Here is a 25,293-nt window from a genome sequence, read left to right as displayed (position 1 = left end):
GGGTAACAGCTTGAGACTGTGTTTCAAAAAAAAAAAAAAAAAAAAAAAAAAACCTACTGAAATTATAGATATAATCTTAGGAGAACAGGGCATGGCTAAGACTTAATTTTAACCTCAGCTAGCAGTTCCCTGGCTGTGATGTGATGAGATGGGAATGGAGCTGCATCCATGCCTGTCTTTAATAACTACTGGGGAAATGCTGCATATGCTAATTTAATACGATTAAACCCTAAGTGAACCCTAAAAGTGTCTTTCATTTTCGCTATTGATTGCTAGGGTTGGGTTTGCGCATTTATTGAGTATCTGCCAGGCCCTCTGCTAGGTGTTGGAGGAATGCCCTGTCACCTACGGTATAGCCAGCTGCCTCCTCAACTTCTCTTGGTTGTCTACCAAGCACAGAAGACTTCGCACTTCTGAATGGCACCTCTTCATCTCACCCAGTCCTGTTGTTCTTCCTCCAGACTTTCTCCTCGTTTAAGCGACTCCACCTAGAAGCCAGAATCTGTGGGTTATTCTTGACATCTCCTCCTTTCTCACCCACCACATCTAATTCTTCATCAAGCTATGTCATTTCGATTCTAAAATATATCTGGAAACCTTCCACTCCTCTCGTTCCCACTGCCAGCCCCTGGCAACCACATCTCTTGCCAGTAGGTTCCTAATTGGTCTCCCTTTTTACATTTTTTGTTTCCCCCCATCTTTTTTTTTCAAGATAATAACCAGCAAGATTTTTTTAAAAATCTAAATCAGATTTTAAAATCACTTCCCAATTCAGACCTTCTGTTGACTTCCTATTGCAACTTAAATAAAAGCCAAATTATTTACTGTGACCAACAAGGGCCTGCGATTTCTGGCCCCTGCCTCTATATTCAGCCCCGTTTTCTGTCATTTTCTCTCTTTTGCTCGTTACGTTCCAGCCACAATGGCCTCTTTTCATTTTTCCACTTTCCCCCCCTATGGCCTTGGTACATGCTCTTTCCTTCCATTAGCCAGTTGGTATTGTCTCAGGATTTATGTCTTAGTTTGATTGCCTCCTCCTCTAAGAGATCTCTCCTTCATCAGAGTCTACTCTGCAAGAGGATTCCTGTGACTGACTCTTTCACAATCTCTTATCTTTTCCGTCATTGCTCGCATAGTTTACAATTATGTCTGTGTTTGCAGTTGAATCTGTGCGATGACGGTCTCCCCTACTAGACAGGTATCTCCGTTAGGACTAGAATCACGTATGTTCTGTTTCCCCATCTGTCTTAATATGATACCTGACCCACATTAGGTCCTAAAAAATTGTAAAAGAAAAATTTAAAAACATAAAGATAGACTGATTTTTAAGTCTATAAGTCATTAATTACAAATAAGAAAAATATGGAAAATTAAGAAAATATGATTCCTACATTTTTTATATTATTGAAACTATTTTAGAAAGGGTCTACAGCTCAGTACTGCCTCACCAAAAGGAAAAGTGTGCATGAGTTATTGTGTGATTGGGAGCTATTTTAAAAACAGAGTGATAATGGTTTTTTATGGAAATCTTGAGTTATAAAAATGAACCATTCTTTTTATATATTGAGGGCTCAGTTCACGAGAATGTTTAAATTCTTGGCTCTGCTCTTTAAACCTACTACAAAGATCACATTAGAATTCATTTTAATAGACATTGTAAGCACAGTATCCAATCTCCTATTATCATGCTGGGCTCTTTTATTATGAGAGTCACAGGAAGCTGAGCCTGAGGCTGCTGAACACGTTGTGGGGTGTATCCAGGGCTGGGGATGGTGCCAGCTCTATTGTTTATGTAATATTCTCTCCACCTTTATCTGTGGTGCGCAATTGGTATTGACTTTTGAGAAACTACTTCTCTGACCCTGTCTCCCAGTTGGAAAGCAAACCTGCCATAATGACATCTGGCTGGGAAAAGAGGGATCAAAGAAGCATAAGGAAAGAAAATTATGAGACCTTGTTTAATAAGTGGTTTCATGCCTGCCTATTCGATCTGTTAGAGGGAAGAGTATTAAACTTTTCCAAGGTCACCATTCCTTTATCCCCAGAAAAGGCTCAGTGAACCCTAAAAGTGTATTTTTGTCTTCACTATTGACGGCTACTGTTGGGTCTACCTAGCACTTAGCAAATGCCTCTTTTTATTTTACAGGTCTTCAGGAGTTAGTAAATTTTCCCTGTTACTGAAAATTAAGATAGAATTTGGATTGTTCATAATATTTATCATTGTTCATTTCTACTTTATTTCTTCTCACACAGGAAGACAGCCATGTTTAGTAAATTGTTTCTTCCTGATTTTTAGGTATATTGCTTGAGGGTTTTTTAAATATTGTAAGGAAAAAGAAGGAAGCTCAAGTCTATCGAAATGAAATACGACACATCTTCACCGCCTTTGACGTGCACTGTAAGTGTCTTTAACATGTTTAAAGTGTTTAAGTGTTTGTATTATAAAAAGTTGCTATTAAGGAACTGGAAATGGGGGATACATGGTCAAAAAAATAAATATACAATATACTGGGAAGATTATTTTTCTGTACTCATTAGCTATTACTGTAGGTGTCAATGAAATTTTTTTCTCTACCCTAACATTCTTGATATTTGCCATAAATGAAATATGTATAACATTTACAGTTATATAATTGTACTTACATATTGTACCTATGTACTTATATATTGTAAGGAGTATTGTATATTCCTTATACATTGTACTTATGTACTTATACCTATGTACTTATATATTGTAAGGAGTATATTGTACCTTTATTGTAAGGAGGACAACAAAAGGACTGGCTAAGTGGGAATATAGGCCAAAGCCACCTGTGTAAGTGAGGGACACCCTGTGGCTTCTTCAACTCCTGCTCTGCCCACATGTGATTGCAGGAACTGTTTTCCCACACATAGTTTGGCTGAAGACCCTCTAAGCCCCACAGGTCACAAACAGGATGAAAAGACTTGTATAGTCTAGGTTCAGTGTCTTGGATGATATAACTTCTCCCGAAATATTAATATATCATTAATACCAACCTAGGAAGAGAATTTTGGTTTCAGCTTATTCCCTAGGTTTGGTGAAGAGAATTGTGAAAGCTGAATTATTTTGACAGCTCACACAGACTCAATGTGATCATTGAGTGCTTGTTTCCATATAGTCCTTTTCCTGGGACTTAGAGAATCAACAAAATGACAGGGCCGGAAGTGACTTTCAAACTCAGCTGGGATGGAAGGTAGTGGAATGAGGGAGTGAGGGTAGGGAAGGAGGGAGGGAATTGGTGGGGTCATGGTGTATGGTACACCTCTTGGGGGCAGAGCACAGTTAAAAGCGGGACTTTACCTAACAAATACAATCAGTGTAACCTAATTCTTTATACTCTCAGTGAGTCCTAAACAATAATAATAATAAAAAAGTCAGCTGGGATTAGGAGGCCAGGGAGGATTGCTTGAGCCCTGGAATTTGAGAGTACGGTGAGCTATGATTATACTGCTGTACTCTAGTCTGGGCAACAGAGTGAGACCCAGTCGCAAATAAATAAACAAACAAACAATTTTTTTTAAAAGAAACATCAACTAGGACTATACTGAACAAGAGTATTATTACAGTAGATGCTTAACACATTGACCACCACACTAGAGCAAGTTTTCCCCCTCCTTGGGGCCATAGTGTTTCATTAGGTCAAGACTCATGTGAGTTATACTATATCTTTTGTGAGGACCTGGGCTCAAAACTAGCATAAGTTAAATACAACTCAAATGGCAGTTAATGTTTTAAATTCTTTCAATGAGACTATCTCAGATTACCTTATATGTAGAACAAATTATAAATTACTGCTTTTCTCACAATGTATTAACATAAGGTTTCACACAAATATTACAGCTAAACTAACAGTTCTTAGGATTTACAAAAGTAAATGAATGTTTTATATTTTGTTTTCAAACAGATCGTGGATTTTTAACTTTGGAAGATTTCAAAAAAGCATTCAAGCTGGTGGCTCCCAAATTACCAGAAAGGACTGTTCTTGAAGTATTCAGGTAAAGCATTGAAATCTTTTATGTGCATGCACCTTTTGACTTACCATTTGCTTTCACAAATTTTTGATTTTATGGAGAGCACTTATTAATGCCAATTTTTCACTTAGGAACATTTTTGTCCTGTAGCATAGTGTCATGATCTTGAGTTAGCTGTGGTCCATCCATAATCTTGACAGGGTGCTCTAAAGTGGGTAGGGTGTTTTCACACCAGGCAGACCACGAAAGCACTTATTAGTAGAGGCAGGGGAGGATCAGGAAGAAAGCAGAACTTCTCCAGATACTTATGTGTCAACCAAGAAAAAATTAGCCTTTATTAATATCTAGCATGGATTCTGGTATCTTTGCAGGGTCTGTATTACAGACAAACACAGGTTACATGCTGTTCTTGAGTTGTCTGGGGAGCAAGTTGGAGCTGCCTAATGGTGGTCCCCATTCATTGGCTTTCAAAGCTATTGACATATGTTGCAGTTTACACGTACCTATAAAATGGATTTGAAGATTTTATTATTATATATTTCTTATCAACTAATTCTGACAAAATGGACAAGTGGTCTCAAAGCAGTTTCTGTTAGGGAACTGCAGATTGAAGGTAGTATTAATAGTACAATTACATGCTGACGTGAGAACATGACAGAGCTGTCTCCCCTCTGACTCCCAGTATGTGCTTATCACCAGCCCTGTTACCAGCTGTATTAATTAGGATTCAGGACACCACCAAGAGCCAGAGAACCCAAAAGAGCAGAAGCTCAAAAAAGGTAGAAATGTGTTTCTCTCGCACATAAACATAGGCAACCCAGGGCTGAATGATGACAACACTTTCAGGAAAGATCCAGATCATCCCCTCTTCCAGTGCTCTGACTGTATATCTTGCCTCAATACCTAGTCAATACCTAGTTTTTCCCTCTTTGCTTGAAAATCATTGCTGGATGGGCGGCACCTGTGGCTCAGTGGGTAAGGCGCTGGCCTCCTACACTGAGGGTGGCAGGTTCAAACCCAGCCCCGCCAAACTGCAACCAAAAAATAGCTACTTGGGAGGCTGAAGCAAGAGAATTACCTAAGCCCAGGAGTTGGAGGTTGCTGTGAGCTGGGAGGCAACGGCACTCTACTGAGGGTGATAAAGTAAGACTCTGTCTCTAAAAAAAAAGAAAAAAGAAAATCGTTGCTGGAGTTTTAGCTGTCAAATATGAATTCCAGCTAGTTGGGAGGAAAGGAAGCAGAAGGTATGCTCCTGCTTTTAAGGCTATATGTTATTTCTGTGTACATGTCAGTGAGTAAAACTTAATTCTAAGGCCATGCATAGATGCAAGGGGAAGGGGCTTTAGAAAATGAAGCCTTTGCTCTAGGCAGTAAAGTGTCCACTGGTAAGAGTTCTGATAGTGAGCCCTCTGATAGAGAGGGAAAATAGATATTGGGGGATATCTGGCAGATATCCCCATTAGGGATAAAAGTAATTTAATAAAATGTGGTCAGAAGCCAGCCCTACTCAATAGAAACGATGAAAGAGGTTATTTGACCAAGGTTCTGTCCTCATTATCATTTACAGCAACATAGATGAAATTCATCTGGTACATCATTCAGTGAAGAAGAACAAAGACGTTAAAGCCAGATGCATACAAAGTGTTGTAGGACAGTATTACCTAGTTGTATTTTGTAAATGCAAGTCCTTTAAGGTATAGTAGCATCTTTGTATTTGTGATGAGCTGAGTATGAATATCAATAAATTTCTACCCACAGAGGGTATTTTTAACAAAGGAACTAAACATTATTACTAATTTTCCTTTTACAAGTAGACAGGTTGTCTAGATTTTGTGAACTTTATGGATTAAATTGTTTTAGTAGACACTTCCTTGTTTGAAAAACATACATAACAATAGCCCTTCAAGGTAAAAGCAGTGTTTTACAATGAACGAGAAAGTAACTGTTTCTTGAAAGAAATGCTACAGGAAGAGCATTTTGAAACAGATACTGAGAAACGTGATTTTATTTTAAATGATAACATATGTCGCCTATTGAAACTCTTCACACCTGCATTAGTAGGTTGAAAATGGAATACTTTAACCTGGCTAAAAATCACCATTTTTAGCCAAAATTTTGAACATATAAAATTTCAGTAGTTTTAGGACATTTTGTTTGTTTGTTTGTTTTTGTTTTTGGCCAGGGCTGGGTTTGAACCCACCACCTCCAGCATATGGGGCCAGTGCCCTACTCCTTGAGCCACAGCCACTGCCCAGGACATTTTCAAGAGCAGCTAATCGATATTAGGAAAGATGGACATTTGCTTGCTGAATTTCAGTTAGTGATAACAACAAAGTAATTTTTAAAAACAAATTTAAAAACTTGTAAGCTTTTGCATTATTAGATGGAATTAGAAGCTGAGGGTATGAGTGCTATGATGACCTTTTCACATTTAGATCTACATGTTTTCATGAGTTACCTATGATAGGTATTAAAACCAAATATCAAAAAAATTGAACTTTAAATTGCTCACAAAGGATTGAGGCAAGATATTCAGAAATAATAAAGTATGTCAAATCACATTGTTTTCATTAAATATTGTTAATAATTTCTAGTGAGATCAAAATGTTATTTGCCGTTAATGAAATATTTTTATCTTTATCGAATTCTCTAGAAATTTCTGTTATTTTTGTAATGGGCTTGATACATTCACATATAAATATAATCTATAAATAATTATATTCATATTGTAGAGTATATGCCCACAAATCTCGTGCTTACTAGGGTTGTGTGATCAAAACAGTTTGGAGACGACTGCAATACAGGCAGTCCCAGAGTTACAAGTATCTGAGTTATATACAGCATGCACTTACAAATAGAAGCTATTTGTAAATCCCCCAGTTACAAATATCTGAGTAACGTACAACTCACACTTAGGAATGGAGGCTATTACGTAATTTACTTAGGTAATAGGTAAATGTACCTGTTCCAACTTATATACAAATTTAACTTATGAATAAATCTACAGAATCTATCTCATTCATAACTCAGGGACTGCCTGTACTACAGCCAAACAAGACATCTTAGTTGATTGAATATGTCCTGTTTGAACTCTCAACTGTATTTTCATAACACCTAATCCCTATACCAGAATTAATGATGAAAAAAGGTAATAATGGAAATTGTGAACTCAACAAAGAGAGAAAAACATTTCCTTTTCTTATCAATTGAAGTAGGCCAAAGAAACAGAGATACCTAACTTACATAAATATCCCTGTTTTCAGTGGTATAAACAACTTTCAAGAATAAAAATCAGCTGCTGAGGCTGTTAGGGATGCAAAATTATATAATGTTTCTAAAGTTAGACATTTACTTTCCGAGAGATTTGAGTAGCTTTTGACTTAATTGACAAGCAGAGTTCATTGCTCAGGGCCACAATAACCTAGAAGAAAGCTGATCTCTGAAAAGCATTACTACAAGAAGGAAACCAGAGAGGGAGAATTCTAATTAGACCAGTGTTTTCTGTGTTTTAAATGAATGAAGACGTTTTTATATCCTCAATTCAGACTGCCAGACTCCTCCCAAAGAAATTTCTAAAGATCAAGAGTAGTCTGTTTCAGAAGTATTTGCCCATACTATACTGTAATTTTACAAGCCAAATCAAATATTAACAATAAAACCAATCAAACAATAAAAACAATCTAAAGAAAGAGACTTGAACATAAGGCATCAAAGAATCAGTTCACTTTATAACGTGATAGAAATACTGGTTTATCATTCATTCATTCTGAATGTTACCAGAACTAAATGGTACCAGAACTAATACTTTTCTAAAGTATTAGTATAAAGCTCAAGTATTCTGGTGATGTTCACTATCGCTGTACTATAGAACAGTATTCTTTGTTGTCTTTTTTGTTCGAAAATGTTCATGTGGGCCGTTGTACTTGAGTAAAAGTATATCATGGATTGAATGTTAGTATTTTTGAATTGCGTTCCTCTGAGAATGCTGAGTATGCTTATGTTGGAAATCTTTTAAAATGCTCAGTTAATTTTTATTTTAATTGCTTGCTTTGCTCACCATGACTAATGATAAATTTTCAGCAATGTATATTCTCCTTTGTACTGCATCCAATGTGGCTTTTTCATTTTTCTGTTTTGGTTTTATTTTTTCTTACATATTTTTTTGAACTATATTTGCTATTGTTTCATTTTTGTTGTTTTACTGTATCCTGTTATTTTATAGTTCTTCCCCTAAGCTTTTCTATATCTGCTTTCAACTCTTGTTTTATAGAGGTGTTTGCTTTATTAGAGGCAATAATGATTTTTAAGATTTTATTTTTAACTGGATAATTGCTTAGGGATGCTAATTATAACTTTGAACATATAAAATTAAAATAGCAAATTTTCTACCAAGGAAAGGATCATGAGGAATAATTTACTTTCATAAAGCAAGGGATATCTCATGTAAAAACCCAAATCAAAAACTGATAACTCATTTGTTATCTCTAAAGAAATCATCAAATGTTTAATATTTGGATTTCAAAATTTGACTTCTTTCAGTGTTTAAAATATATAACTTTGCTTTTCTCTTAGAGCTGGCAGTCGTGATTATGTATGTATACTGAGGCTAATATTAAATATGCTGTTTCATTATTACTCAGAAGTTCTTAGGAGATTCATTTTCTTGAAGATTTTTGTTGTTGTTGTTCAACTCACTAAAAAGGGCAGGAGCTCAAAAACATAAGAGCTGCATAGTACTGTTTATACTATGGAATTGATGTTAGATAATAGGCTATTTATAGCAATTAAAAGTTAAAATAAGAAACATCTTTCCTATTTAACACTAATCACACTCTTTGAAAACTTTGTAGTGCTATCTTTTTTTTTTTTAATATTCAAAAATATTTAGTGACTCTAATGAGGAAAGTTAAAACTCTTTAACCTGGCTCTCTGACATAAAGCTTCCCCCCCACACTATCTCCTTCCCCTAAATGTTGATAGTATTTATCTTTATATATATATTTTTAATACTTATTGAAACAAAAATACAGCGTTTATGATTATCTTCATAAAATACTATGAGCTCTTTGAGTTTATGGACTTATCTAAAATCTCCACTATGTCTGGTATGTTGCCTTATACATTATAGTTAATAAATAATTGTTGGTCCATTGTCACTTATTCCAAATATCCAGTGAGAATAAAAGGCTCACAGTTTTCTTCAGGGTTGAATTTATTTCTTATAAACTAGGAGAGGATACTTTCAAAGGCAGTCTGGAGCTTTATAGCTACATGTGGCTTTGCTTTTCATTTTTTCTCTTTCTACGTGTGTTTTTCATGAATTAACCTCTCACAGTCTCTTTCTGTTTTATTTTGGGGACATTTTCAGTTCATGATTTAGTTTCCGCTGCCATCAGGGAGCTGGCTTAATGTTCTTTCTTGACTTTGCCCGCCGTCAGCACCCCATGGAATTTCTGGCTGGCGGTTTTTCTCTGCATGGATATGTTTACTTCTCCATGCCTCGGAGCTTTCTCCATCTCATTGTAAGAACTGCTATTTGTACATAGCCACCACCTGTCACTTGGCAAAAAGCTCTGAGAAGCTGCTTCTGCTTCCAAGTCATGAAATGAAATGTGAACGTACAGAAGGCCCATGCCCTGACCCAGCGTCCAAGATTCTGAGTGCCCAGGCGGATTCCCAAAGACTAATGTAAAGTGGAAATATTGAGGCACCAAATGCTCTCCAATCAATGTCTAGAGATGAATTATACCCTGATTTTTGATAAAAGAATCCCTTTCTTCATATTACATGGGGGAAGGTCAAAGTACATAGGACATTTAACTCTCCGTTTGGGGGTATTACAAATTGGTTGAAAATCAGATTGTCATCACTTGTCCAATAATATATTCTCAATGTCAGAGCATTAGTGGGCTTAGGAATGCAATTTTAATAGGGACCAATGGATATTCTCTTGGCAGACAAATTATATATTCTTCATATCACAGCTGTCATAGAAGAAAGAGTTGTCATGAACTTGGGTCAAATGAACTAATGGGCTCTTCTGTTGTACTGATTGGAAGAGCCATGGGGCCTAAAAGAAAGTAATTTAAAGTAGCATTTATTTTTTTCACATCATTTGCTTCTCTTTTGAAATGTTACTCCTCACTGTGTACTTTGCCTTCCTATAATTCCTTTCTCCCAGCAGCCAACTTGTTGCATATCATTTTCTTGGACCATCTCTAACAAGAGAAAGTTTCTCATTCATTATTTTGTGTATCAGAATGATTGTCTTCTATGTATGGTCATGTGACCTCAGTAAGATCCCGGTTATTATTATGAGTAACTGTTTTGGTGAAGATGATTATTGATCTGTGTCTACATGTTTCTGTGTGTAGAAAAATGTAAAAAAGACCAGATATCGTCATATCTCATTCTTTGTAGCCATAAATAGATAAGCAGTCACTAGTTATTCCTGCTGCGTATCATGGCCAAAGAAGTAGACTTCTTGAGTTTCTAATTTTTATTTCATGCACTTTTGCATCTCCTTTGCAATGGTAATGCCATAGTTTTTAATCTCATTTTCTTTTGTTTCAAAATTTTAATGTCAGAGATGACAGAAGGAGGAGTATGACTGTGTAAATTGTTAAGCTGACCTCAGAATTTCCCCTCTGAGGGACTTCTGGGGACTTTTGCATGTAATATATTAATAAAACTGCACTTTAAAAATCCAAGTATAGAAATGATTATATTCTGGTCATTTTAAGAAAATTCCAGGCCCAATGTGGTGGCTCATGCCTGTGATCACAGCACTTTCAGAGGCCAAGGTGGGAGGATTGCTTGAGGCCAGGTTGCCTAGACCAACCTTGGCTATGTAGTGAGACCCCATCTCTATAAAAAATTATTGGCTCACATATGAAGATAGTCCTTTTACCAGCATAAGCTTTAAAAATAGTAACACAGAAATTGAAGCTCAGAAACTAGACCACAAAATAAGAAGAGTGATGACTTTATTACATAGATTTTCAAATAGAATGTGTTATTTTTTTTCAGTTAAGCTATGAAGTCCAAATTATGAAGCATATGTTATTTGATTGGAAGGAATATTTAACCTCTTTCACATTTTAGAATGCCCAGGTTTTGTAGTCCTCTCTTGTATTAAACCTGTTGAGATGAAAATTCTATTTATCCTTCAAGGCTCCAGCTGTTATTTCTTATCTTAAAAGCGGTCCTAGCCTACACCCTACCCACCCACCATCCAACCCCCCAAAAGGAAATTGTCTTCCTCTTCTGCTTTAACCACCTCATCTGTTATAAATATCTTCTGTATGTTTTTACATAGTTACTTGCATGCATGTATATTTCCAGTATTAGATGTGACCTTAACAGGAGCAGGCACAGTGGAGTATTCATCACCACACTCCCCACAGAGCATAGCACAGTTGTGTAGGTCTTGAATAGATGACTGCATCTTATGCAAATTAATGGCTTATGTAGAGAACAGCCTCTTTATTATGTCTTGTTTGTTTTACTCTTCAAATGCCACACTGGCACCATGTTAGCATCGTGGAGCCGAGTCAGACCCTGGGACGGAAATCTTGAGTTCTAGTTCCAGCTCTGCCTCTGACCCATATTTCTACAAATCAGTGCACCTCTCTGGACTGCACTGTCCTCCTCTCAGAAATGATCTGGTAGGCTCCTCTAGCTCTGAAATCCGTGGTGGGGTCATCTATCATAGAGAGTGGCGTGGCCGTCTCCTTTATTTTCTCTGTGTATCACAGATACTATTCAGAATCCACCGCAGCATGAATACAGATGTGGTCTGTCAGTGTGACCAAGACTGTCCTCAAGAGGAAATGACTGGCTTTGACAGCTATCCAACCCTGGGTTTAGTCTTTGAGATGTCACTATAACAAGTGTTATGGTCAACGTGTCCAATTCCTCATCTGCATATAGGGTTGAATATGCTGTTCTTGCTGTAATGGCATGAGGGCTCTTTTTCTTTTAATTCAGTGGTCACACAGAAATGCTGCCATGGTTTCTTTCTGTGACCAAATGTTCCTGACCCTTTCAGTCATCCTTGAAGTTATTAATAGCCACATGTCATGAATGTATTCATGCCATTTTCCTTTCTAGAAAAAGGAATCAATTTCTTATGTTTTTTTTCCTAGCAGCTAGCTAACTTCTGGTGGATTTTTTTTATAATATTGCATGCCACATTTATAAAATAAAAGAAATGTGTGTTTAATAAAAGAAATTTGTATTTTATGAGATACATAAATCAGCATTTTTTAAATGTCATTAAAAAATAGACTTACAATGAAGACTTACATCCAAGTTTTTGTCTTCCTTATACACAGCCTAAAACCAGGAGCAAAGATTTCTAGTACTATATTTTAATCTGTGACATACCAAACTATAAATTTGCTACCTTATGTCTAGCCATCTTGTGTACCTACCTCCTACCTAGTCCTACTTCTCCAGCAAGCTGCCTTAAATAGGTGCATCCTTGTCATTCACTGAGCTCTCCAAAGACCAGCAGCATCAGCACGGGGGAGCTTATTAGATTTAGACATGCCCTGTCTTAGGCCCCACTCCAAAGGTACCGAGTCAGACATGTTCACCTTCATGTAATTTGTGGGTGATTCGTATGCACATTAAAGTTTAAAAATCATTAGATAACAAGAGTAAATAATGTCACCTCCTGACCTCAACAGCTTTTCTTTGCCTACTAGATAATGTCTATATTCCTTAGCCTGACATACATGGCCCCTGCAGACAGCAATTTGTGTGTCTTTCTTGTATGTCCCCAGCATATCCCAGATCAAATATTCAACCCCACTGTTCTGGTCAATCTGCCACGTGCCAATGCTGTCTCATCTCTCTTCTGTCATTTTTGTGCTAGAAGAGCACAAAATTCTCATACCAGTTCTTCCTCCTCCTCCTCCCTCCACTTCCCCACCCACATACCTGAATGGTCTCTGTTCCTTAGCAGAACACTCTTTCCTATGTAGCCTTTCACTGTCACTCCAGCTCACGGAATATCTTCCTTCTTCCTTAGAACTCCTTTAGCACTTGTCAATCCATGTATCTATCAAGAGCAACCACAACATCGCTGGCAATTAACATTTACTGCTGAGTATTTACCATGTACCAGGCACTGTGCTGAGGGAATCCTCCCAGGAACTTCATGGGTTAGGCTCTGTTCATTCCTATTTTACAGATGAAGAGGAGAGGTCTAAGGACTTGTTCAGGGGCCTACCAGCTGGTTAGTGATGGAACCGAGATTCAAACTAAGGCCAACTGACTTTCCAGCGTGTGACCTTAATCACTGTTATGTTCCTTTCTCACTTCTTTTACCGGTATAAATGTTCCAAAGATAGGAATCATGCATCTATATCTCTGCACAGGCTAGAATAAACATGAGGAAGCTAGGCATAGTCACTCTGCCCCAGAAAGCATTCTTGATAAACTAGTTGCATAATGATCTAGCTTTCCCTTTTCATATGAATTGCTTTGGTTTGGACTGTTAGACTTAAGATTTCATTTGAAAAAATGTACAAAAGGGAAGCAGATGCTGCATTTTATCGCATGGAACTATAGAAGGCGTTCCAGTTGAGACTGTTGTGATAGGAACCCATGTGTTAACACATCTTGCCTGTGGAATTAGATCACAATACCAAATTATTTGCCAAATCAATTACAAAAGCAAAAAGCGTTTAAAATTGCTAGATCTACTTTTATCCTAATTTTGACTGGGATGGGGTGCTAAACTGAATTCATGATTTTTTCTTCATAAGGCAAAATTAGACTTGATTCACTTGAAAGGCCCTTTTAATTAGTGACTGTTGAGTTCAGCGTTGTGTTTTATAAAGTCCGGCTCGTCCGCCTGATTTGCTCTTCTTCCCTCCTGCGTTGCAGCCTCCTGCTGGAGAACTCCGGGTGAAGTAGTGATTACAGACTTAGTGAGATGCCTCTGAGTATCTGCTCTTCGCTTTGCTTCTTCCTGTCCCAGCCCTTGAACCTACGGATGGCTCATTTGGTAGATTCAGGCTCACTTAATTCCTAAGACAACCCAGGGAGAGATAGGACAGGCTTTTCTCTTCCTTGTCTTCTCTTGGAGCCCAGGTCTCTGTCCCAGGGCCCTGCCCTCAGTTCTGACCTTTGTTGCAGGGCTCTGGTACCTGGGCCTGCGCTATGCCAGTCTGAGATCTTACTTTCCCACTGGCCTTCTTTCTGCAGTGTTCTTCTTCCCCTAAACGCACATTATACCTTCTACAGTTAATCAGTTTCTCTCTCTCTCATATCAAGTGTGTGTGTGAGAGATCTCTGAATTATCCTCTCCACCTTCCTTGATCTTGTTTAGATCCCCTGATGCCTGCCTTGATCCCAGAATGGGACCACATCCACATTTGAGGCTGAGTCTGTGGTCCCTTTTGGTCTTTAGATTACCAGAATCTTTCCTTTGTACTCAGTTCCTCCCCACCCTGGTCCCTGGTCATTTAGAATGCCTTCCTTTTCATGCTGTCGTCTGACATGCCTCTCACTCAGGTCACGCAGTGCCCCTATTGCTGTCCAGGAAAACTTTAACTCAGCTGTCTACCATTCCCTATGCAGGGATAGCAAGAAGTTGACATGTTTGCCATCATTGACCTTTCCTATACCTGTGGCTACACTCTTCTGCTGAGCTGAGGTCTTCTCAGTGTGATAACCCACACCAATTCGTTCGATTTGTCACATGAGATGAAATCTGTTCACTCTCTGTGTCAGACCATCCTCTGCAACAATGGTACCAAACCTTCACCACTTCGGTGCTTTGCAGGTGATCTTGTTCTTCATGGACAGGATCATGGCCTCCACCTGAGTTTCCTTTACTGCCCTCTCTTCACCTTCAAAGTTTCCTAGTTCCTTTGATTTTATTTCTAAGAAAAGGGGGTCTCTTCTTTTTTTCCAATTCCTCTCTTTTGTTCTGGTCTCATCACTTCCTCACCTTCTGAAATGAAATGTCTTAACATTTCTCCATCAGCCATTCTCTCTGCTATTTAAAACTTCTATACCTGCCTGTAGATATACTCCAAACCAGCCTAGAAAGCTGCTCTCTCCACTTGTGTCCCCACAGTTATTCCCCTGTCCATTTGCTCAGGTTCATTTTTGTTACCTTTTCGCAGCTTTCATCACTTTGCCTAGGAACCCTACCCTCGAGTCACACCCTTCCCAGCTTTTCATCACATTGTATCTTCCCGCTGCCAGAGTTGGTGGTTCCCATTCATTGATCACCTACTACACATTAATGATACCTTACTGAATCCTCACAGAGAGTGCACATCAACTGGTATTTCTACCCACTTTATACACAAGGCTTTTTCTTGCTAAATTTAAGCCAAGCTGGAAGTAATTCTCAATTATTTTATATTTTGGTCAAAGAAAAGGTCATAGGAAACTGACCAATAATCAAAACTTTTAATTATAATCATATTGCCAATACTTGTTAATGGTCAGGTTTTTTTGGTCACATCTCAAAATTTTATCTTCTGATTTAGGAAGGCTACTGCCTAATGATAATGGTGGGGTAGACTGAACTTAAAGTTAAAATAAAATGTCTGCACTCCACGTCAATTTCAGAATTCAGCTCACAAGAGCTAAGATGTGGAAACAACCCAAGTGTGCACCAAGGGATGAATAGATAAAGAAATTACGGTGCAAGGTTGGACGATTAAATTTGCAAATTCATCCTAGAAGAAGTGCTGCCTCCTTCATTGCTGAATATACCATGGTCTCCTTCTAAGTACTGCCCTTGGGAAGTTATCCACCGTCACCAGCGCCTAGTTCACCCTTCAAAGCACTTTTTCTAGGATGAGTTCACACACTTAATTGTCAGGCTGGGTATGATGACAGCTCTGAAGGCCATTCCAGAAAGAGTGCCAAAATTGCTTTCAAGGGTGGACTAGGTGCTGGTGTTGGTGCATATCTTTGCAAGGGGAGGGCTTCGAAGGTGACCTTAGTGATATTCAGCAATAAGATACATAGCACTTTTTCTAGGATGACTTTGTGGGCTTAACTGTCTGACTTCGTATGTGCACGGTGGAATATTACTCAGCTTTGAAATAAAGGAAATTGTGCCAGTAGTGACAACCTGGAGAAACTTGGAGGATATTATGCTAAGTGAAATAAGCCAGACACAGAAAGACAAACACCACGTGTCTTTACTTATATGTGAATCTAAAATGGTCAAATTTAGGGAAACAGAGAATAGAATGGTGGTTGGCAGAGAGTGGGGAAATGAGGAGACGTTGGCAAAAGGGTACAAACTTTTAGTTACAAGATAATAAATTCTACAGATCAAATATACAGCCTGGTAACTATAGTTAATAATAATGTGTGCTTAAAATTTGCTAAGGGAGTAGATCATAAGTGTCTTTACTCCCCCTTGACACACACACAATGCCAAGTGTGAATTTATATTAATTAGCTTGTTTGTGGGAATCATTACACAAGGCATGCTTATATCAAAACACTATGTTGTATACCTTAAGTATATACAATTTTTTTTGTCTGTAATACTCTCCCCCAAATGTCAAAACAAACTTAGTGGTGAGTATCTTTCAAGACTCCTTTTAAGGAATATATTTAGAAACAAAACTAAAGTTACAAAATGCTTTGCTTAACCCAAGTCTTATTGTTAGGATTCCTCACAATCCATTCCTGACTTCATGACTTCAAATAGAAATCTTCTTTGCCTTGGATATAGTGTACTGAGACTCTCATCCAAGTAGAGGTGGGGGGTAGGAGAAGAATTTCACTCTTGTTCTCTTCTTGCAGGAATTTAACTGTGCTTGCAGGAGACATTATTCAATAATACAAGAAAAAACAAGTGAATGAAATAAGCACATAAATGAGCGAATGAATTAATTTGATCAAAGTTTGCATGTTCAAAGTTTGTGTTAAATTGGGTAGAGCAGCTGCTGGCCCTTAATTTTTTCTGGGCCTGTTACAAATTGTCTTCTTTACTAGGCTTTCAATTGCAGATTTAGACTTGGAGGCCTTCAAAAAATATGAAATTGAGTACACATTTGTATAGAGATTTAAACTGCTGTTATTGCAGAATTATTACAGTAGTTTTAAACCCTATCAGAAAGCTTTTAGCAGAACCTGGCTATCAGAGTCAAATTTGATTATTTAGATGGAACCCTCTTTCTTTTTCTCCTGTACATTGTCTAGCAGAGGAGTTTCTTCAATGACCAGATTTGTCATAGTGTTGGTGGTGTCATTCATACTACAGGTTACAAATTTGTCATGACAACAAGTGGCTGCATATACTTTTCAAAGATAATTTGTATCCACAAATTGATTGTTTTGGAGGAAAAATTAGACTTTTTTGGGAGGGGGATACTTATTTTCACAGTTTGATGCATTGTGAAGAGATCAGACTTGTACCCCAAGGGCTAAGTTGTGCTCTCCTTACACTGGTATCCATGGTAGGTGTAGTTCAATTAAACTGGAAGGAGAGATAAATAGCAGCGTATATATTCACGTGTCAGATGGACGGCAGCATCCATCTTTGAGACAGGAATCTTGATAGAAAAAGTTCAATTTTTTTTTAAATGTGAAATTACCTCCTCAATCATTTTTATTTCCAATTAAATTAATGTCTAAACACAGTATAATATTAATGTATAAATGCTGTAGGCTACCTAGGTAGTTGATACCATTTAGTTTGCTCTTTTAGTTTCTTATTTTCATTGTAGGACTCAGTCTTTGTTTTATTGAGTGTGAGTGCAGGGTAGAATAAATCAAATTATCTTTAGTGGGTAGATTGAGTTTTCTCTAATGACTTTTACTAAACAAAACATACCGTCTTACGCGAAAAAGCAAGAATGGATTATTACTTGAGTGACGAAGAAATGCATTTCTAATTTTAGCAACCGAAATAAATTACTTTATCATAAATTACATGTGAAATAAATGTATGATCCTCTCTTAATGAGCCAAATATTAATAGGCTGAGAGGCAACACGTTTGTAGTAGGTCTTTTTAGCCAGTTGGTGGTGCTAAAAACTCTGATGAGAAACTAATGGGGAGGTTAGGAGATTAACTTGGAGCCTTTCTTAATGTTATTAATTTTTGAAAAATTCGTACCAAAATATATGCCTAGATTACTGCATTTTCTAAGGTTGGGAAGCAAATCTGATCTCTCTGAAAGCCAGTGGACTATATTTCTAGTGGGCTCCTATAACTGTGCCATTGGCCCATTTTAATACATTACTGGAAGTTGCAGGGTTGTGTAACATCTGAGTCCATCCTGGAAAGAGCTTTTAGCTTGTTGGGTAGGAAATGGAGGTGCAGGCAATAATATATGTAGAGAAGGAGAGAGAGATTCTTGGTTGCATTAATTGTTGAATTTGGCATTGTATTCCGGTGATAGCAGGAACACTGCTGCTTAGGGGCCAGGTTTGTTTGTTTAACCCTTTGTTTTTAGCTCTGAAGTCCAAATGAAGCAGTAGTCTGTTGTCTGAATGTGTCCTGAGGTATACTCAAAAAAGCTAAGGCTTTGGAGTCAGAGACACCAGGTTTTGAATTTCCCTACACATTTCATAACTATCCCCTCTTTTACTTCTATAGATATAGCTTGGTTATCCCAGTTTGTAAAATGAAGATAAGAACATCTTTTCTCCAGAGTTGATGTGAGCATCACCTGAGATAATGGATGTACCAATTAGGTGTTCCTTAGGAGTTGTTTAGCTTGTACGTCCATCATGTGAAGCAGAGAAGCAATTCTTTCTGAGGCTATACCACATCCCATGGACTTGGCGATGGCCTTAGGACGAGAGGCCTTCCTGTGCCTGATAAGGCCTCATGTCCCACTAATGAAAAAGTATTTCAGTCCTCTACAGGATTTTGGAGACTTAACAAAGAGATACTTTATATGGTTTTCAGATACTTGCCTGTCTACTCTGAGGTATTTCCATGTTAATCTGAATCTACCTAAACATTTCAGATTGGTTGAACACAGGTTGCTGAAAAGTGTCACAACAGTGTCACTAAGAGTTTATTCATTCATCCATTTATTTGTTCCATTAACTTTTACTGAATGTTACTATCACTGGGTCTCAGGCATACCGAGATGAACTCCCCAAGAGCGTGAACGTGTTTCTGAGAACTGCAGACTTCAAGAAGCAGGTTGCTTTTTGCTTGGCAGGAATGGATAGGCAGCTCTTATCTATGTAACAGTTAGAAAGATTACTTCAGTGTAAATATTCCTTATTAATATTATAAAGATAAGTTATAGGATTGTCTGTAAGAATTTTTTTAACTTCTTAAAACTCTCAGTTTCATTAACTTTATTCTGTGTTTGGAAGGTTGAAACAAATCAGAAAAAGCCTTCAGTGCAATGGTAAAATCATAAAACACTATTAGGCTCTTTATCAGTATAGAATTTTGAAATACAACCACATAAATTATATATATATTTAGAAGTAGCACAACTAACATCTTTGGTTAGATCTGAGTGATAGAATCAGACCATTGAGATCTAGAGATGTGTAGAATCGTGAGATTGGTTGATGATAGACGTTAGACATCTCATACACCACCTCTGTTACTTTCTAGCTAAGAAAATGGAGGCTGAATAAACTTCTGTGGCTTACCCAAGATTATACAGGACTGGATCAAAATTTAGGTCTTCCGACTTCCAATTCCATGCTCAGACATTATTTTTCCATTGTAACTAGAAAACAATGAGCTGTTTTCAATAAATAAAAACAAGGATATGCTTGTTTCATCTCAATGAACTTCTGCCAATTATCAGAATGAGAATTCTGGCCTGTGCCCATTAATTAAGGTGCTCTTATCTCCATCTCAGAGCTGAGCTGAGGGGAGATGGGGCACATTAGGCCTGTCATCTGCAGTTCCCAGCCCGAACCAGGGAGTACCCCATGAAAGCAGGCAGGGTTTTCATTCACGTCTGCCTTGCACGCTCCTGGCTTCTTGCTAGATGAATGGCATCATATGCCGCAGGTGTATGGGTAATTTCTGGGTTTGTTCCCCGCTAAAAATGACCTCATTGTTTTGTGCTTCTTTTCCATAATTATACAGTAACAGGAAAATAAACCGGCTCTGAGTACAGCCCAAAGCAGAAACCTTGTGCTCTTTATGCAAGTTTGATTTATAGACGTGTACTGCAGAGCAGAGTGACTATGAAACATTCATCTTCCCATTGCTAGTTGCCATGGAAATCAAGTACACAGAGCAGTGTCATTCCAGTCGTGGTGATGCCTGCAGTAGTTTATTCCTTTGTTGTTCTCGTTTCTTAAGCAACTGCCTCGCATTCTTTCATCATTACAATTAATCATGCACACAAGTTTTTATCTTTCATCGCACATAGAAAGTACGAAAAATGTACAAGAAAAACAGGGAGAATTTAAATATTCTTGTGGCTTTATATATGCATTTGTAATTTTCCCCCTCAGTCCCATTGGGAAAATAGGTCATGTAAAAAAGAAAAAGCACATATTAATATACAGAAATTTCAATAAAGAGAGCAATATAGAAATTTGAGGAAAAGACAATGGTAAGCCAAGGAACTTCAGATTGTGCAGTCCCCAAGTCCCCAGTGTTTGTATCTAAGTAAATCTGCATTTTGGGTAATGCCAACCAAAAAAAAAAAAAAAAAAAGCCTCTGAGCTATATCTAATCAACTCTCGCTTCATTTTGTTAGTCTTGATGATTTGAACAACCTCAATGTTTGCTGGATACACAGGGTAGATTAAAAAATAGGGATCCTTTTCTCTTTAAAGGCTAATAAAGTTCAAGCTCTTTGAAAATTCTGGTTGTTCTTACTTGTTTAAATGAAATCATTTCCTCCAGTTTTATCCATGATACGTATGATATGGTACATAATACGTACCATATCAACAATTAATAAATGCTTATTTATTAATTCTGGTTATTCTTACTTGTTTAAATGAAATCATTTCCTCCAGTTATATCCATATGATACGTATGATATGGTACATATCATAATTCAACAATTAATAAATGCTTCTAAATTATCCACCTCCTTCTTTTGTTGGGCCTCTGGCCATTCTGTTGGTTCAGAGAATGTGTTCTAGAATAATTGTGTCTGAATCCCTGCTACATTACTTATTAACTTTGAGACCTTTGAAAAGTATCCTTTAGTTTTCCCATCTGTTGAGTGAGCAGATATAAAATTGAGATAATATTGGATTGTTGAGAATCTTAACAGGGATAATTCATGCAAAGGGCTCAGCTCTGTGCCTGGCACAGGCATATGCTCCATCGATGGGGACTGTTGTCATGGCGGTAGTGGTGACTATTACTGTCATTATGACTACTATAGGTCACAACCAAGTGGAGAACTGCGCTCCCACCTGGAGAGTGAGACTCGGTTGAACTGCCTCAATTCTAGCCCCAAAGCCACAGGACTGTTCCCAGGGTCCAAGTTCACAGGATGATTGCCAATGCTTTGTTTTACTGGAGCTAATTGTGTTTCATTTCAAGACTTGGGATACTAGGACGGTAGCCAAGGGGTATTTGGGTCTTTATCTGCACTTTGAGAAAAAAAGTCTGCTACAGGCAGTCCTTGAGGATGCAAATTTCTAATCTTTAACCTGGATTTGTTTCTTCCAAGGAGCTGTGTGTGGACCACATTAGGAGGGAGTGGGCTGCCCTAATGCATCTCAGGGACGGTTCTAATGTTTGTCTTGAGAGTCTGAAATAACATCTGACTCACTGCCTCTCCCACCCCTCCACTGCCCCCTTTGTCCCTCAGCAATGGCTCCAGCAGTCCTTCAGCCTTTCTGGAATTGAAGTTTTCCTAACTGGTGGCGGAGGCATTCTTTGTTGAAATTCACTCTTCTTGGCAGCCCTCCAGGGCACATGGCAATGCCTATTTATTTGATTTAGCTTTTGTTTGGTTGGCCTTGTATTTTGTCTGTTTTGCTTTGTGAAATTCTTTTTTCCCCAAATTTTCGTGTTTCAATCCCTTGGACTACATTTCTGTTTATTTTACAAGCTTGCTTTATAGTATTGTTAAAAGTTATTTGCTTTAAGTTATCACAAAATGAGGAGTTTTAGATTCATTTGTCTCCCTCCCCACCCCAAGTCTGATCCACGGTGTGTGTACTGCGTGCACCTTTGTTAATGATTAAAACAAAATAGCCTTTGCAGTTTGCCCTTTGCCACGTTCTAATATTATACCACAGTTTCTCCGGTTTTCTTTATTTAGCTCTTTGTTTTACCCTGTCCTCCAATCAGGGTGCTCGGTAGGGTAGGCTCACATCAATTCTGAAGAGTTAGAAGTGGTTTAACTTTTCTGAATGTCCTTTGTTCTCCCTTCTCTGCCACTCTTCCAACCTCTCCCCATAAGGTAAAAACAAGTCAGACTCTCATTTTATGTCTCCCAAGCGAAGTTTGTGACACTCCATATGACATGGGCACTCTAAGATACCCATTTTTGTGTGATTATATAAATCAGTGACTATAACTTAGACCCTCTCTAGATGTTTTTAGATCTTCCCAAGACCCCTGATTTTTATCTGTGGTCTTCCCCTCACACTTGATGCGGCCAAACATGCACTTGATGTGGCCAAACATGCACTTGATGTGGCCAAACATGCACTTGATGCGGCCAAACATGCACTTGATGTGGCCAAACATGCACTTCTGTGTTCTCTTTGTCCCACATCACTGTGGGAGGTATCTTTGCCTTGTACTCGTCTAGTTTCAGGCATCTATCTTTCTTAGTTTTGGATATTTCTTTGCATCTCCTGCATTGCAGATACTGGGAATGAATGTATAAAAGTAAACAAGACAGAACCTGCCCTGTCCTCTGACAGCTTACAGACTAGTTGGGTCAATAAGGTAGTTTGAGTCCAAGATGGTTAGTCCTGAGAGATGACTACAAAGTATATACTGTGGACAGGAAAGAAGCTTAAGGCACACTGTGGCAAGGTCACCAAGTCTGACTTCACAGGAAGTAATAGCCGATGTAAGGCCTGAAGGATGGTCTCCATTTGCCTGGCTTGGCCTTAGCCAAGCAGAGAGGGAGAGTCTATTCTAGGCAGAGTGCATCAGCGGAGGTCAGCAAGAGAGCATGAATAACTAACTACCAGTAAAGTTCATTATCATAATCTACTATTCAATACACCTGTGTTTGTTTGGGAGGGTGAGTGGGGCTGAGACTGGAGAGGCAGGTAGGGGTCAGATCAAGAAAGGTAACACAGGACTTGTCAAGAAGTGTGAACTTTATCCTGAGGACACCAGGAAGTCATTGACGTGTTCTACTTAGGGAAGTGATAAAATCGCTCATATTTACCTTCTATCTGGGTTGGTCCCAGGGACCACTTTTCCTAAACTCAGCCTTTTCTTTAACCCCACAGTGTTTGTCCAGCTCAGCATGTCCAGCTTCTTGCATTTTTTTGATTAGCTTGAGGCCTTCCCCAAATACGAGTGCTTCTTTTTTAGCATCCAGTCTTGAAGCCAGGACTCTGCCTTCTCTGTGTGGGCCCTTGCTCTAAAATGAATGTGTCATCTGGAGCACCCAACACTCGATCCCCATTTTACCATATCCAAAGAGCCTGTTGTTTTGCCTACCACCTTGGATCCCCTACAGTTTTGGTGCCAGCTTGAATCTAACCTGAATTCAGTGATTTCTTTTGACCCCTAAAATTCATTTTAATTCACACAGCAGGCCCTTCCTGCCCAGCCAGACCAAACCAGACCAGACCAGACCAGACCTGCACCTGAGGGAATTCTAGATCTCTCTTTCCACTAGCATTTGAGTATCCCAGATACTTCACAACCAGTCCCCATTGCATGCTCATAGAAAACCATGAATTTGAGAAGATGGATAGAAACAAGATGAGTTGAATTAGCAGTTTGATTATCTCTTATTCAAAATCTTTGGGACCAGAAATGTTTTGGATTTTGGATATTGGGGGGGGGTTGGAATGTTTGCATATACGTAATGAGGAATTTGGGGATGGGACCCAAGTCTAAATACAAAATTCATTTATATTTCTTACACACCTCATATACATGGCCTGAAGATAATTTTGTATAGCATTTTTATAATTTCATACACAAAATGTTTATGTTAAGTACTTAGGTATGGAATTTTCCACTTGTGACATCATGTTGGCGCTCAAAAGTTTCAGATTTGGGAGCATTTCAGATTTCAGATTAGGGATACTCCTCCTGTAGTAGATTTGGGACTAGTTTACTTAAATTTTCTTTGCCTCAGTTTCCTCACCTGTAAGCTACAGGTATTAAGAGAACTTACATCATAGTTTGTTTGGAGGATTAAATGAGTGAATGCATATAAAAACACCATGCCTGGCCCATAGGAAGCCCTCACTGTCTATTAATGTTTTTATTATGGTGTCTAGACTTTACCCTAGAGAAAATGGCAAGAGAACAAAAAGGTTTTTGACTTTAGGAATAATTGATCACAGCCAAATGGGTATTAATCTTGAAAGGCCCACTTTTCTTCTTCACTATAAATAGCTGAGCCACGGCAGTAATATCACACCCAGGCCAGCTGGGGAGCTATCACTGTGAGTAAGTAGATGCGAGGGAGTGATGCAAATAGCTAACCCCTATCTAGTGCTTACTGCTGTGCCAAGCCCTGTTCTAAGTGCTGTCCTTGCATTAACTTGTTTGATCCTCACAATAATCCCATGAGGTAGCTACTGTGATTATTGCTGTTTGATAGATGAGGAAACTGAGATACAAAGCAGCTAACTAGCTTGGCTAAGATCACATTAACTGATAGAATTTGACTTTGGCCCAGACGGTCTGACTGTAGATTGGAAATGCAAACAGATATACCCATCATGCTAGGGAGGATCTTGGCCTTTCTCTTTCATTCTCTTACACTTCTCCCTAGGTGTACCCTTGAAAAGGGATTTTGAATCTCTTTATCAATCAGAGTTATTACAGTCTACAGATTTTGAAGAAATCATTTTATTTCAGGCCCTTTTCCAGTTCAATTTCAATAGAATAAAGATCTGGACAGCATATACATTTTCATAGTACAAAATAGAGCCACATCATCCGTGGCTGTAACCCTTGTCATAGACCTAAAGTTAGGGACCCATTAAAACATGTTAGCTGCATCGTACATCCTTTTATAAAATTCCCTGATTTCTGAGAATTTGGTCATAAAATCCTTTGATACAAATATCAAAAACCTCATACTGCAATACTGTAAAATGTGACTGTGTTAATGGCAAAAAATAAATCTGTATTTTAGACTGTCATGAGCTGTTTAAACATCACAATGGGAAACATTTATGGCTTCAATAA

At 38.2% G+C, this 25,293-nt stretch overlaps 1 protein-coding gene across 1 annotated transcript in view; it reads left to right on the top strand.

Annotated features, from left to right (window-relative positions):
• EFCAB11 (EF-hand calcium binding domain 11) overlaps positions 1–25,293 on the top strand; it is a 151,398-nt gene that overhangs the window by 21,403 nt on the left and 104,702 nt on the right. Inside the window, exons 4-5 of the mRNA XM_003786980.3 lie at positions 2,297–2,398; positions 3,927–4,017. Of these exons, the coding sequence (XP_003787028.2) occupies positions 2,297–2,398; positions 3,927–4,017 (193 nt within the window). The remainder of the gene's footprint in view (positions 1–2,296; positions 2,399–3,926; positions 4,018–25,293) is intronic.

Source organism: Otolemur garnettii, unplaced genomic scaffold (assembly GCF_000181295.1).
Source record: "Otolemur garnettii isolate 467f Iridium unplaced genomic scaffold, OtoGar3 scaffold00020, whole genome shotgun sequence".
NCBI classification, from domain to species: Eukaryota; Metazoa; Chordata; class Mammalia; order Primates; family Galagidae; genus Otolemur; species Otolemur garnettii.
The sequence above is the reverse complement of the archived record's forward strand: the minus strand, read 5'-3'. Positions and strand labels throughout refer to the sequence as shown.